The sequence below is a fragment of the Nomascus leucogenys genome, chromosome X (genome assembly GCF_006542625.1).
Source record: "Nomascus leucogenys isolate Asia chromosome X, Asia_NLE_v1, whole genome shotgun sequence".
Lineage (NCBI taxonomy): Eukaryota > Metazoa > Chordata > Mammalia > Primates > Hylobatidae > Nomascus > Nomascus leucogenys.
The window spans coordinates 60,698,829-60,713,044 of NC_044406.1; the positions used below are offsets into that span (position 1 = coordinate 60,698,829).

The 14,216-nt window shown below is 56.8% G+C and overlaps 1 protein-coding gene across 1 annotated transcript; it reads left to right on the forward strand.

Moving 5' to 3' along the window:
* The first annotated feature begins 646 nt into the window (after positions 1-646).
* Positions 647-13,772, forward strand: EFNB1 (ephrin B1). Its single transcript, XM_003272670.3, has 5 exons — positions 647-1,587; positions 10,226-10,503; positions 11,272-11,364; positions 11,567-11,695; positions 11,851-13,772. The coding sequence occupies exons 1-5, from the start codon at positions 1,460-1,462 to the stop codon at positions 12,261-12,263; spliced, it is 1,041 nt and encodes a 346-aa protein (XP_003272718.1). The 5' UTR covers positions 647-1,459; the 3' UTR covers positions 12,264-13,772.
* Positions 13,773-14,216: the final 444 nt, after the last annotated feature.

Sequence of the window (14,216 nt, forward strand, 5' to 3'; positions counted from 1 at the left end):
GCTCCAGAGGTCCCACAAGGCTCCCCCAGAAAGCTGAGATTCCGAAGGCCTGGTCCCCAGGGGCGATGAACACGCCTTCTCTCCCCACCACACCCCACCCTGCTCCCCGCCCCACCTCCAACCCCAATCAAGTACTGGACCCTCACCAGTGTCCCCCTCCCACTGCTCTCACTTTTATGTTCCCGACTCCGGGTCCAAGTGCAAGCAGACAGTGCATTTTGAGGGCGAGAGGAGAAAAGCCCACCAAAGCCTTACGTGGGACTGGACGAGGAGCAGACAGGCTGTCCTTGACACGGAGGTGGGCACAGAGCAGGACTTCAGGGGTCCTGTGTGTAAAAAGAGAATGGAAATACTTTCCTGGGGTACTTGGGACAGGGTCAGTGGGCTGGGGTGTTGACCAGACGCGTGGGGAGGAGAGCAGGCCGGCAGCTCTTGAGAGTGCCAACTTCCCACGGGTTGAGCGCTCTGGGAACAGGACTGAGCGGGGCCCAACCCTAACCGCACGAGCCGCACACTCAGATTGGTGCCATCGGGCGCGCGGCGTCCTTAAGAGCTCCCTGAAACCCCGCCCCCTTCCTGCTCTGGGGGCGTGGTATGGGGCAAGGACCCCGCCACTGAGCTTGCTATTGGCTAAGAGAGCAGGGTTGGCCTTGCGTTCGCCTGAGCAAGGGAGTAGACAGCACAGCGGCAGCGGAGGGAGTCTATGCGAGCTGGACAGCAGTGGGAGGTGTGTGAGGCTCGCACTGGCCGCAGACCCTCGGGCTCGATCGCCTGGGAGCAAGGACTTGGCGACGCGAGGCTGCCGGGCTACCCGGCTGAGGCTTCGGGGGCTCAAACTAATGGGATTGGCTCGCTCGGCAGCATCTCCCCGCTCTTCTAAGTACACTGAGCAGGGCCCGCGCTGAAGTAGAAGCTGTCCGGGGGCGCGTAGCCCGGAGTCCCAGTGTGGCCCGGAGGAACGGAGCCCGTGCCAGGGCGGCCCAGTCGGGAGCCCGGGGACCGAGCTTGTGTTGTGGGGAAACCCCCACTTCTTCCAAGGGACAGCGATCCCGGGACGGTCGAGGCGTCGGGGCGGTCACCGAGACCTCTGCGGGAAGACCCCGTCGGGGAGAGGGCGCGCAGCCCCGAACCGTCTCGGGGAGTCGAGCGGAATCGGGCGGGATCACTCGGGGGCGCAGAGCCCCCGTCGCGCCTCGTGCGGCAGCGGAGAGCCCAGGAGAACGAGTCCTCGGGGGCCGAAGCCCATGCCCGGGTTGGGGGCGGCTGCCCAGTGAGTCCTCCTGGCCGGCCGGGCGGAGAAGAGCAACAGCGAAGCCGGCGGGAGGGGAGCACTTCAAGGCCGGCGGCTGCGGAGGATGGGCGCCTGAGCGGCTCCGAGCGCAGCGCGGCAGAGGAAGGCGAGGCGAGCTTTGCTGAGGAGGCGCCAAGGGATCCCGAAGTGCAGTCTGCCCCCGGGAAGATGGCTCGGCCTGGGCAGCGTTGGCTCGGCAAGTGGCTTGTGGCGATGGTCGTGTGGGCGCTGTGCCGGCTCGCCACACCGCTGGCCAAGAACCTGGAGCCCGTATCCTGGAGCTCCCTCAACCCCAAGTGAGTAACTTATCTCCCCTGGACGCTGGAGTGGGAGGCACTCCTTCAGGGTGAGGCCGCACGCCCCGGAGTGCATGTGGGGAGGTCTTCGGAGGAGGAGCGGCGCCTCATTTTGTCTCCGGCTTTTTCGAGTGTTTTCCTGCGGGCGGGCGGGTGGAGCAGGGTGCGGCGGGGTGGGGTAGGGGCACTTGGCTGGGTTGTGACCCCCTGGGCTTCCCAGCCCTTGCCTCTGCACGTCCTGGATCAAGTCGAGGTGGTCGCACATGCGGAGCTGGGGAGTCCGGGCGCCCGAGAGCGCACCGGAGAGCTGAGTGGAGGCGAGAACGCAGCTCCCTCCGGGGCCCCTGGGAACGTGGTGATTTTCGCCGAGAGCCGCTCCAGGAGCGAGCTTGACTCGGGCGAGGGACGAGGCCAGAACAGGGGTTCCTCGTTTGCTTAGCTGTGGAGGGAACACAGAGCGGGACCCGGCGCTTGGGGTGGGTGGCAGCGCCAACATCCCCACTCGAGCTTCTCCCATTTTCATTTCTCTTTCTTTCCTGTTTGCCTCCCTGGTTTTTTGCTTTGCTGTCTCTTTTTGCCCCCCGCCCCTCCTTTCTCCCTGCCGGAGCGGTAGAAAGGCGGGCGCTGCTCCCAGGCTCACAAAGGCAGCGGGTGGAGAGGGGCGGAGTGGGAGAGTGGTCGTTGGGTAGTGGGGGTTCGAACCAGTGCCCGTCAGGGGTCCAATGGAGCCGGTAACAGAGCTTCAAGGGCCCGCCAGGGCGGAGAGTGGCGGCCGAGCTGTTGAGGGAGGTGGGTGGAGAAGGAGCGATTCCTGCCCAGGCAGGTCCCCTTGGCCCCCGAGTCTGTCCCCCAGATTGGGGAGCTGTGCTTAGTTTTCTCCAAGGGGTTGGGGCGGGGGGTGGGCAGCTATATGAAGGACATCCTTTCTTTTCTTTCTTCTCCTTCCCCTGCACAACTACCCCACCACCACCACACACACAACCCCTCCAAACAACACGCACACCTTTCAGGGCGGTGGCTCAGTGGTTTCTGGGCTTTTAGTGGGAAGTCGCTGGGGCTGTTGTAGTGACCTCTGGACCTTCTTCTCTTTTGGCATCCAGGACTCAGGTTGGAACCCAGGGTCAAAATTGCCCTTCCTCTCAGTTTTCTGGAGGTCCCAGCAATGTGCGAACAACCCCACTTAGCAGGAAACTGGGGAGCTTTGACCTGCTCCGTCCGTGATCACTGATTCCTGTATCTCAAATTTCTTCCTGTCCACTCTTGCTGCCCCCCGCCGCCTCCCCCCGCCCCCAACCCCGCCCCGCCCCGGGTAACTTCCCAGGCCCCTGCCTACCTTGGCCTCTTGGGTCCCAGGGACGTTTGATCTCTCAGCCCTGGAGTGGGAGAAGGCAGCTTTAGTTTTCCTCTCCTCGATTAAGGTAGAGTCCTATTACTGGTTGGTGGGATGGCTAAACCAGGGTTGGGGTGGAGGGCTCTCCCTGGGTACAAGGAAAGGGATTGGCAAGAATTTCTTTCCTACCCAGAAGCCAAACGGGGTACAACGCTCTCCTAATAGCAGGGGCTCAAAATGCTCTGGGAGCTCTGGGTTGCTTGAGCCCAGGGGGGAAGGTTGTGAAGTGCTCAGTGGTTGTGAAGTGCTCAGTTTCCCCGGTAAGGGTGGAGGCTGGAAATGTTCTCTCTTGAGCCAGGAGAGTTGAAATCCGCCTGGGGTAGCCCATCATAGGGGCTCATGGGAGTGACCTAATTGCTCTCTCGGGTCTCTAACCCGAGATAGCATGCAGCTCCACAGCTGGAAAGGAGCCCTCCTGCAGAGTTGGGGGTGCTGGAAGAAACACGATCTGTCTGTGCTTCCCCCTTTTTGTGCTCAGAGCCTTTAGTGCTCTGGACTGGTTTACAGGTTTCGGGGGGTGGTATCCTCTCTGACCCCCCTCCCCATCTACCTCAAGCTGAGGGCAGGCATTGTGGGGTGGGGATGGGGGGTGGCTGAAGACTCTCTAGAACCTGTCCGAATTCCATTCTGTAATTGGGTAGATCCTGGGAAGGGTCAGAGACTGATCCTGGTGCACCCCCCCTTCCATCCAGGCTCAGGGGTCTGGAATGCAGCCACTGTCTGCATGTGTTGGCTCGGGGTGGTGGGGGCAAATGGACAGGAAGGAAGCACTGCCCTCAGCTCTCCTCGAGCTTTGGGGGCTGCTTCTGCCACCGCGCCCAACCCTCAGGCTGCCACAGCCTTTCAAATAAACGGTCCCTCTCTGTCTCCCTCCCTCTCTGCCTCCTGCCCGAGTTCTCCTCTCAGGCCCGTGTCAGTTCGCCCTCTCATACCCACCGCGAGCAGCGCTCACCTCCCCTCTCCAGCTAGGCTCGCCTGCTCTGCCTTGCTCTCACACTCCCTCTCACTCTTAGTCACTCTCTGCCTCTTTTTCTCAAGTCCTTTTGTTTCTCGCACATGCCCGTGCTCTCCCTCTCGGGCTCATTTTCTCTCTTCCCTCCCCTCTTCCTCTCCCGGCTTTTGGTCTCTCTCCTCAGCCCTGTCAGAAGCTGGCAACCGCCCTCCCAAAAAAGAAAATCTCCCAGTGCCTATAAACCTTGCTTAATTGCTTCCTCCTTGGGAAAAAAAAAATCAAAATAAAGAAGTGGTGGGGCTGGGGGTCTGCTTCCAGGTTCCAAGGTGCGTGCAGCCGGGCCCCAGCCCTGACTGAGAGGGGAAGCTGGAATGGCTGGCCCAAGACTCCCAAGCCTCTTTCCCAAATTGGTGCTGGGGCCTTCTGGGGTGCTAGTCCCTGAGTGGCAGGAGCTTCTGCCTCCTTGGCCCCTCCTGTCAGATTTGCCCCATGAGCGCAAGGTGGGGGGATGGGTTTGGTCCTGCTAGAGTTTTTTTAGGAACCTCTGTGTGTGCGTGTGTGTGTCTGAGTTGGGGGGCTGTTATCTAAATGGTCCTAGGCGACCCCTCCCGCAGCCTCTTCCCCTGGGAGCTTGGGGCAGCCGGCAGGCCTCACACTTGAGTCCTCAGCCAAGTCCAGCTGCTGCAGTTCAGTCTCTCAGTCCCGTCCTGACCCCTTCCTGCCCCCCACTCAGGTTCCCCCACCTCCAGGGAGTCAGAATGTGCCTGAGATCACATTACAAACGTTCCCTACAAGGGGGTGGGGGTGGGGGGGTTCAGCTTGGCATCCAGGACCCTTGACTCCAGCATGGGTGGGGGCAGCTGCAGACCCCAACCCATGCTTGCCTGCTCCAAGCCAAAGTGTTGGCCCCAGCTCCACACAGCTGTTCCAGCTCACAGTCCTGGGGAGGCCAGCTCAGGGGGCCCTTTTCCGGGGTGGTTAGGGACCTGACCTCTTCTACTCTGTGGCTGATTGGCCACAGGTGGGGGCCTGAGAGTGATGGGAATCCAGCAGCTCCTAAAGTCCCCTGTTCCCCTGCCTTCCCTGTCCCACATAGGGCAGCCAGGCAAGGGCAAGAAGGACCTGTGAGGCTGGGGTGGGGACTGAATCGAGGGTTCCCTTTCTTCCCTTGGGCTCTCTGTTGCCTCATCCGCTCAGGTGAATGGGGATGCGTGGGCCCTGGATACTATGGTGCATCACTGTTTTCTGGGGTTAGGGACTAAAGGAGAGAGAGTGGGCCAGCCAGGAGGCTGCTAGTTGCCATGGGAACACCAGGTTTTGGGGAGAGTCCACTCTGTGATTATTAGAGGAGCTGAGATACGGGGGTGCTCACCAGCCACGTTCTGGGTTCCTTACCCCGCAGACCATAGCAGCCCCTCTTGGGTGTGTTTCGCGGTCATTGTTTTGGGTCAGGGTGCTAGCAGCCAGGAATGTAAGCTCCTTCAGCTTTTTACTTCTAAATAACGCTGTGTTTGGCATGCTAACTAATAGGCAGGCGGCACCTTGCTACTTACAATGCATTCTCATATATGATCTCATCGGATGCTCCCAACAACCCTGGGAAGTAGGTATTGGCCCCATTTTCCAGATAAGAAGGCATATGCCCGGACAAGGGAAGTGACTTGTCTAAGGCCAGTCAATGACTTGCCTGTGGGGGCAGAGCTGTGTTGTGTGCCATTCATTCCTGCTGCCTTGAAATGTAGGAGAGACAGGAATTCAAGATGGGGTTTGGGAAGAGGCCCTGGCTCCCTGCCCCTGAGTTCCCCTCTTACCTCGCAGGTGTGCAAGCATCTGTCCCTGTGACTCAGGCCCTGTCTGTGTGGGGTAAGCAGTGCTCCAACTTCCTCATTTGACTTTTCTAGGCCTACCTCCCAGGGCTGACTGCTTGGGTGACCTGAACTAAAGGCAGCCAACTCACTGCCTGGCACACTCCCTGTGGAGCTCTGAGTGGCACCTTTGGTTCCTCTCTGAGCTAAGAATCTCTCTTCTCAGGGACCCCACAGAAAGCAGACATCGACATCGAGGAGGGGGGTATTAAATTCATAATGGACACGAGCTTTAGCCAGGTGGGGCAGAGGGAAGGGCATAGTTCAGTGTAGATGGGGAGGGTGGCTTCCTCCAGGACTCTCCTGGCTTCCCTGCCTCTGACAGAGCTGTGTGTGCCAGGACCCAGCTGCTGTTCCTGCCCACCCACGCCTGGGCGGGCACTGCTGGGACACGCCAGGCCTGCTCCTGCCAGCCTCGGGGGCTGGGTGGAGCTGGGGGAGTTAAAGAGGAGCCTTTAATTTGGGGGCTCCCCACCCTAGCTGGGATGAGAACAGACTTGAGCTCTGGCTTGGGGTCTGTCCTCCATTGGTCTTGCCACCCTGGGAGGTGCAGGTGCAGTGGTGGTGGGGTCACTGAATCGAGGTGGAGGCTAGAGTCTTCTACCAGACTTGGACTTGCATGGCCTAGAACCAGGCTCCCCCTTTGGCCATTCTCTGATCACAAGTTGCTAGAGCCTGAGAGCAGGGTGACAGGGAAAGAAGTATAGACCTGGTGGGATGTGGGCAGCTTTCTGGGCAAGACCCTCCTAGCTGCAAGCTCTCCCTGCCCCCTGTAAATTGTATTCACATGGGTGGAGAAGGGCTTATCCGGAGAAAACAAGGAGGGGGCTGTTGGTTAGTTGGTTTCTGGCCAGTCCAGGGCCTTGGAGGCTACTGTCGCCAGCCCCTTCAGGCTTTTCATATCCCAGGATTCTTTGTGGCAGTGATGGCATGGTGGTGCTTCTAAGCTAGGTAGAAAGGCTGAAGGTAGAACTTGGGCTAGGGTAGAGGGGAAGAATGGGAATAGCTTAGGCCACCTCCCCCAAGTCCTTTTACTCCCTGGGGTGGCGCCCTGGGGTCCCAGGGCTATGTGAGGCTGGAGAGGGAAGGCCTCAGGGGTTACCATGGCGACCTGCTTCAGGCTTCCTGCTGAGCCATGTCAATCCCTTTATTTTTCAGAAAAGGGCTTTGTCTGGGGGTGGCCCCAGGCAGAAAAGCTTGGCTTGGTCCTAGGGTGGGGGGAAGTAAGGTGGGGGATAAAGAGTTTCACTTGGGGACATCTCTTCCTCCTCTTCCCTTACTCCTACTCCTAATCTGGTAAGAGGGGAGAACTGTAGGGTCCCTCTTTAAAGTATGGCTAGTGTTCTACCTAGCTTTGGCCTTCACTCTCACTGGCTATACACCCATCCCTTATGGCCCCTTACCACTCTCTTGAGCTTCTGACAGGTCAAGATGAGGTTTGCCCAGTGGTAGGGGAGATGCTAAGAAGGTTACCAGTATGGGGGATCAGGGTCAGGGAAGGCGGGTCTCATCAGGCTCCACTCCTTTCTGCACTTTAAGGGAAGGTGAGTTTCCCTCTGCCAGCTGCCATGCAAATGAACTAATGAATATTTATGAAGTCTGTTCACTGAGGTTGAAGAGACTCTGAGGGGTTTTGGGGGCAATAGTTCTCTCTTCTCCCCCCTCCTCCATCATGTAGACATCTGTTTCCTCAATGCCTCTGGCTTCAAGGTAGAACCCCAATTAGCTAGAAGCCCTGTTCCAATTCCAGGGCTCTGGAACCTGGGTGGCAATGGGAGACTGCACTTGGAGTAGACAGGACTCCCTGGTGAGTAAGCCAGAACCGAGTGGTTAGAAAGCTGAGCTGGCCTGTCTCCCTTTCTGTGCCCTCTATGTAGCTGCATATATATGTGTTGTTAAGATGCAACAGTACAAGGATTCAGGCAATGTTTTAGGGCCTCTTAGACCCATCGGGTTACTGTCCTGGGTAGGTTTAGACCCCTCTTTTCAATGGGAATGTTCATCTGATCATTCATTCCCTCACATGAAGGGCCTGGACTCTAAGGTTCCTGCTGGCTCTAAGATGTGAGCAGTTGTCTAATCCTGCCATCTGGATGGAACCGTTGTGAGCACTGGAAAGGGAAAAAAATGCCTGGAGAATTCTAGAGGCTTTGGGGAAACTTGTTGGCTTTGTATGGTGCATGGGACAGGGTTATTCCATCTGAAATGTTTATCCAGGCTTCCATCCCATGCCTACTTCCTTTCTGGGCCCTCTATAGTTAGGTACCAGTGGGGAGGCCATCTCATTCTGGCTTGTACCCTCCTGCACATCAAGATGGCAGCTCCCAATTTGGTGGAGCCTCACTCGACATGGAAGAAAGGCTGCTTTTCTTCGTCCACTTCATCCATGTGGTCAGTTTCCCTCTTTGCCTACTTGGGTATCATTTCCCTCCCTCAGATGAGGACACAGGTTTGGCATTGCAAAGGCATTTGCCCAGAGTTCCCAGTAGGCCCGTATTGCTTGTAGTCCCTTTGGTGTAATGGGCCCTCAGGAAATGGAACCACTCTTTTCTCAGATGATTGTGGTAGCCTGTGAACTGGTGCATGACACTGTCAGCTTCTTTCTCTTTAAGCACTGCCTGAAGCCTTCCATTGTCCTTCCTGCTCTGAGAGCCTCTCTCCAATGGGATGAAACCCACCCTGCTTGCTGTGACCCTTGAGGCCTTTCAGTCTGGCCCCAGGTGAACTTTTCCACCTCTTCTTCTGTTTCTTTGTCCTCACTCCCAGCCAAGCTGGACCAATCATTGGCCTGGGCTTTGTGTCGTAGCCACTGCTGTCTACTCTCTCAGTGTGTTGACTTCTTACTCCTCACCCAGGACCCACTTTTATCCTGCCTTTCCTGTGGATACATCACTGACCATCCTGGTCAGATGAGCTATCTCTTTCCTCTCCCTGCCTCCAGCCCTTGCTGCTTGAATCATCATCCTCACACATACCTACAGATAGCCTGGTGTTGTCTATCACTCGAGTGTGGGTTATTTACTTTTCTGGCCCAAACTGGACAGTAAAGTCCTTGACGATGGAGCCATATCTTCTCTTCCTGTTTCCCCTCCAAAATATGAGAGTGAGCTCATAGATACTTAGTGTTAGTATCTGACCTCCTGCCTCTTGGGAGACTGCTTCTAAGAGGCAGTTAAATATGTTGAACGCCTATTGTGTGCCAGGTGTTCTCCATGTGCTGCCTCGTCTCCCCGCCACAATATTGGAAGGTAGGGGCTCTTGCCACCCCCACTTTACAAGAGAAGAAACTGAAGCTCAGAACAGGCAGCTTATCCAAGGTCATGGAGTTAGTAAGGGCCTAGCTTTGGAATCTGATTCTAAAGTCTGTGTTCTTTCTCCTACATGGTTCTGCCTTGCTCTCAGCACCAGCCCATCCAGGCTCAGAAATGGCCAACGGAGCACCATTTTCTTTCTGTGTGCTTAGGCAAGGACAGAGTCCTATGGATAGGTGGTCCTGGGCAGCTGACCCTCCCTGCTGTCCCCCAGTGCCTTGCCTTCTGGATTAGAATATGAACCTGGCTCGAAAGGCATTTGTCCATCTCCTCTCAGGAGCAACATAGAGGTGACAGGTTAGGATACAGATGAGGCCCTATCTTCTATGATCTGTTGTCTCTGGTTGAGCCCCTTCTCTTCTCCTCTGTTCTTTTTAGGAATGAGATGAATCAAGTTTAGGAATTCAGGCTCTTGCATTTTGAGGGTGGGATGAATTGCCATTAGGACAATAGGCAGTGGGAGTGAGCAGAGCTGCACCTGGCCAGAGACTGTGGCCATCATCCCTTTGCTCCAGGCGATGCCTGTTCCTATCTTTCCATCATGCCCAAGATTAGTAAGGATGGGGGAGAAGACATGGGTCCCAGACAGATTGAGCTCCCCCAGCCTTTGGCTGGGAGCTGCGGGGGGTGGTGACTAAGACATGTGTGGGCTTGCTGTGTGTGTGTATATGTGTGTGTGTGTGTGTGTGCGCACGTGTGTATGGGTATAGGAGAGGTAGTAGCAGCGGTCATGAAGGAATGTTTGTTGGGGGTGGGGGTATATAAGACTGCCACCTCCAGGTAGCATGGGCCTGACACCTTGGTAACCAGCCCATTGGCCACGTCAGCCCCCTGCGGAAATGCCACATTAGGACAAAGGGCTCCCCTAGCCAGGCAGTGCTCCACCCTGCCGAGCAGTCAGAGCCTGGCAGCCTTGCCCATGGGCCACCCCTTCCACACCCTCCTGGTAGTGTGGTTCTCTCTCCCCACCCCCAGCCTGAGGAAGGAGGAAGGGCAGAAGGCTTGCTCTTGCCATCTCCACCCAGTAGGCCCAGCCCGGCTCTCGTCCGCTTCCCTGGTTCTGGAATGGCCTGGGGCCACCCCCAACCCTGAGGCTGACCATCTTCTTCCTTCTGGGCAGGTTCCTGAGTGGGAAGGGCTTGGTGATCTATCCGAAAATTGGAGACAAGCTGGACATCATCTGCCCCCGAGCAGAAGCAGGGCGGCCCTATGAGTACTACAAGCTGTACCTGGTGCGGCCTGAGCAGGCAGCTGCCTGTAGCACGGTGCTCGACCCCAACGTGTTGGTCACCTGCAATAGGCCAGAGCAGGAAATACGCTTTACCATCAAGTTCCAGGAGTTCAGCCCCAACTACATGGGCCTGGAGTTCAAGAAGCACCATGATTACTACATTACCTGTGAGTCCCGCCCATCCCATCCTCTGGCTCTCTCCCTGGGCTTAACTCTTTCCTCTCCTGTAGTAATGGGAGCTTCTAAGTGGTGCAATGCTATTGCACGTAGTTAAGGCCCTGCTGGATCTGATCCCCTTTGAAGACTGGCATGTTCACCTCCTAGCCTGGTCTTGGAATTCTGGCCCCAACATTTACCAAGCTCACCTTGGCTCCAGGGGTTGGGCAGGAGAGGTCTCCAATTCATGTTGCTTCTCTCTTATTTTCTTTGCCCACCTAAGTTCTAATATTGGGAATGGTAGCATTTGCCAGGCCCTTTGGGATCAGCCAGCTATTCAGCCTTTTTCTTCAGGGAAAACCAAGGCCCCAAAAGGCTAAGGGACTTCTTGCCTTAGATCACACAGTGAGTTAGAGATAGGGTCAGGACTCCAACCCAGTTCTCCTGATTCCTACTCCAGAATTCCTTTCAGTCTATGTAGAAGCCCCCATTATGATCCCAGTGAGAAGGCAGACCTTACCGAGGGGCCATGGCCTGCTGGTGACAGACGAGCAGCGCCCCTGGGGGTGGGGCTTGTTCTTGGCCTGGGCTGGACTAGGCCAGTTTGTTCCTAGTGGGAGGGAAGAAAATGAAAAGGTTCACTGGTAGATGGGAGCTGCTTCCCTCTCCGGACTGCAGTTTCTCTCCCTGTTGGCTGAGGCAGAACGGGAGTTCCTGGGTAATGCTAGTAGACCTTTCTCTCCTCCTGATTTCTCTTACTCTCTGGCCTCTTCCTACAGCAACATCCAATGGAAGCCTGGAGGGGCTGGAAAACCGGGAGGGGGGTGTGTGCCGCACACGCACCATGAAGATCGTCATGAAGGTTGGGCAAGGTGAGTGCCTAGTCTGAGGGTCCCCTCACCCCACCCTGTTTGACCTTTGGAACAGATGTTCCTGGCTGGGTGCATGTGTATTAGGAGTGGGGGAGCAGGCGTAGGGTTACAGTATCCAGGCCATTCTTGGCCCACCCTTGATGAGTGAGGGCACCTATGCTGGCCAGGTCCCTCCCTCTCACCTGTTCTGTCTCCATCTTAGATCCCAATGCTGTGACGCCTGAGCAGCTGACTACCAGCAGGCCCAGTAAGGAGGCAGACAACACTGTCAAGATGGCCACACAGGCCCCTGGTAGTCGGGGCTCCCTGGGTGACTCTGATGGCAAGCATGGTAAGTGTATACGTGTTTCCCAGAGGACAGGAGCCATTGCTCTGTCGCCTTGTTAGGCCCTGTCTCTGAAGAAATGCAAGCCGGGCCTGGCCTGAAATCTGCTGTGTGTCCCTGGGACCCCTGGCTGACTGTTCCTCCCCCTTTCCCTTCCTCAGAGACTGTGAACCAGGAAGAGAAGAGTGGCCCAGGTGCAAGTGGGGGCAGCAGCGGGGACCCTGATGGCTTCTTCAACTCCAAGGTGGCATTGTTTGCGGCTGTCGGTGCCGGTTGCGTCATCTTCCTGCTCATCATCATCTTCCTGACAGTCCTACTACTGAAGCTCCGCAAGCGGCACCGCAAGCACACACAGCAGCGGGCGGCTGCCCTCTCGCTCAGTACCCTGGCCAGTCCCAAGGGGGGCAGTGGCACAGCGGGCACCGAGCCCAGCGACATCATCATCCCCTTACGGACTACAGAGAACAACTACTGCCCCCACTATGAGAAGGTGAGTGGGGACTACGGGCACCCTGTCTACATCGTCCAGGAGATGCCGCCCCAGAGCCCGGCGAACATCTACTACAAGGTCTGAGTGCCCGGCACGGCCTCAGGCCCCCAAGGGACAGTCGGCCTGGACCGGACCTCTCCTTTCGCCCCCACACCCCCTCCCCTCGCCAGCTGTGCCCACCTTTGTATTTAGTTTTGTAGTTTATTGGCTTTTATAATCCCCCTTTTTCCCTGCCCCCTGGGCTTCGGAGGGGGGTGCTTGTGCCCCTAACCCCATGCTCTTGTGCCTTCCCCCTCTGGCCAGGCCTCTGGGCTCCGTGGGGGCGCCCCTTCTTGGAGGGCAGGGCTGGATGCTGATGGACAGCAGGCAGGGAGACAGTCCCCTGGCCCTGCCCCTCCCTCGCCCCCCTTGCCACCTTCCCAGGACTGCTTGTCCGCTATCATCACTGTTTTTAATGCGTTTGTGTTCATTTTTTAGCTGTCAACTCATTTTCATCTGTTTTTTGAAGAAAAATGGAAAAATGGAAAAGGCAGCCCCTCCCCAGGCTTTGTGAGCCTGGCCCAAGCCAGTATAAGAGGGCCTGGGGCACGATGTGGTCAGCCAGGAAGCATAGGATGCCATTTCTTTTATAGACTCCTTGGTATTTCTGGTGGGGTAAGGGGCAGGCCAGGGCTGTTCCCGCCCATGAGGGAAGAGGAAAGTGCCACTGGGCAAGGTGTCCCACCCTCCCCTCCTGACCCTCCTTCTACGAGGCTTATCCTGGCAATGGGGTAGTCACTGCCACCCTTCCACAAAAAAAAAAAAAAAAAAAAAAAAATCCCCTCCTTGTGGGATTCTTGGGCATCTCCTGCCTCCCTCACTCTCACGGTAATTAATGTCTTAATTGGCTGTTGCCTGGGGAACAGGAGAGCTGCTGCAAGCAGATGACCTCATGGGGGGTGGAGGGAGGTGAGGTGCCCAGGTGGCTATTTGCCCTGCAGAGCTGGGAGTTTCCCCCCAACCCCCCACCCTGTTCTCTCCTTACCTTTGGCATCCTTTGGCCTGGTGGGGAAACAGAGGCCCAGGGTGGAGACCTAAGCGGGTATAAGGCCAGGTGGCCTGCTCCTTTTCTGGGCCCTAGCACAGGTGGGTAACCCCCACCCAACCCAGCTCCTGCTGCTGTCCCAGTCTTGGGCTGGGGCCTGGAAAGAGGAAGAGGCTGCCTGGGGCTGGGCCAGCCCGCTGTGCACTTTGACCCCAGTTCCTTGCCAGCACGGCTGCTAACAGACTGCCACTTGAGTGCGCCTTGCAGGCACTCCCAGAGCAGCCATGGAAGGAGCTGGGCCTCACATCATCCACCTCCACACTGCCTCCTGGCCAGCTGCCCACCCCAGTGCCAGGTGGGAGAGGGAGCAGAACAGCCAGCCCCTTCCAGGTGGCAGTCGGAAGGGTTTTTGTTTTTGTTTCTGTTGCCATTTGTGTAAATACTAGTCTTTTTGGAAAAAAATAATGTAAAGATGTTTTGTATAAACTCTGAATTATTTTCTTGTTGCTTTTTTCTTAGAAAAAAATGAGAACTAAAAAAAAAAAAAAAAAATTAACCACACGGAGAAATGGGTGTAAAATGGTGTCGTGATGTTGGGAAATGGAGAGTGAGAGTTGTGTGAGTGTGTATGTGGTGGGGGTGTGTGCGTGTGTGCGCTTTCCTGTGCCCAAACCACTGGTGACTGGGGCAGGTACTGGAAGAGGATGGCTATCCTAGTAGAGCAAGATGTTTTAATGCCCTATGCCCCTCCTGCCACTCCCTTCACCCCAGGTTTTTCTGCTCTCTTGTTCTGCTGTCATGGAGCCTGAGACAATTTCCCCTGTTCATCCTGTCACCTCTGTGGCATAGGCCACGGGCATCTGCCCAGTCTGGCACAGGCCCAGTTAGAGAGGGTTAATGGAGGAGGGGATGTTCCCATGGGGACCTGGGTGTGTCCACAAGTACTGCCACCACCTAGCTAGGGCTAGATCTGGGACCTGCTGGCAGGCCCAGCCCTGCCCTGCCTCAGGACG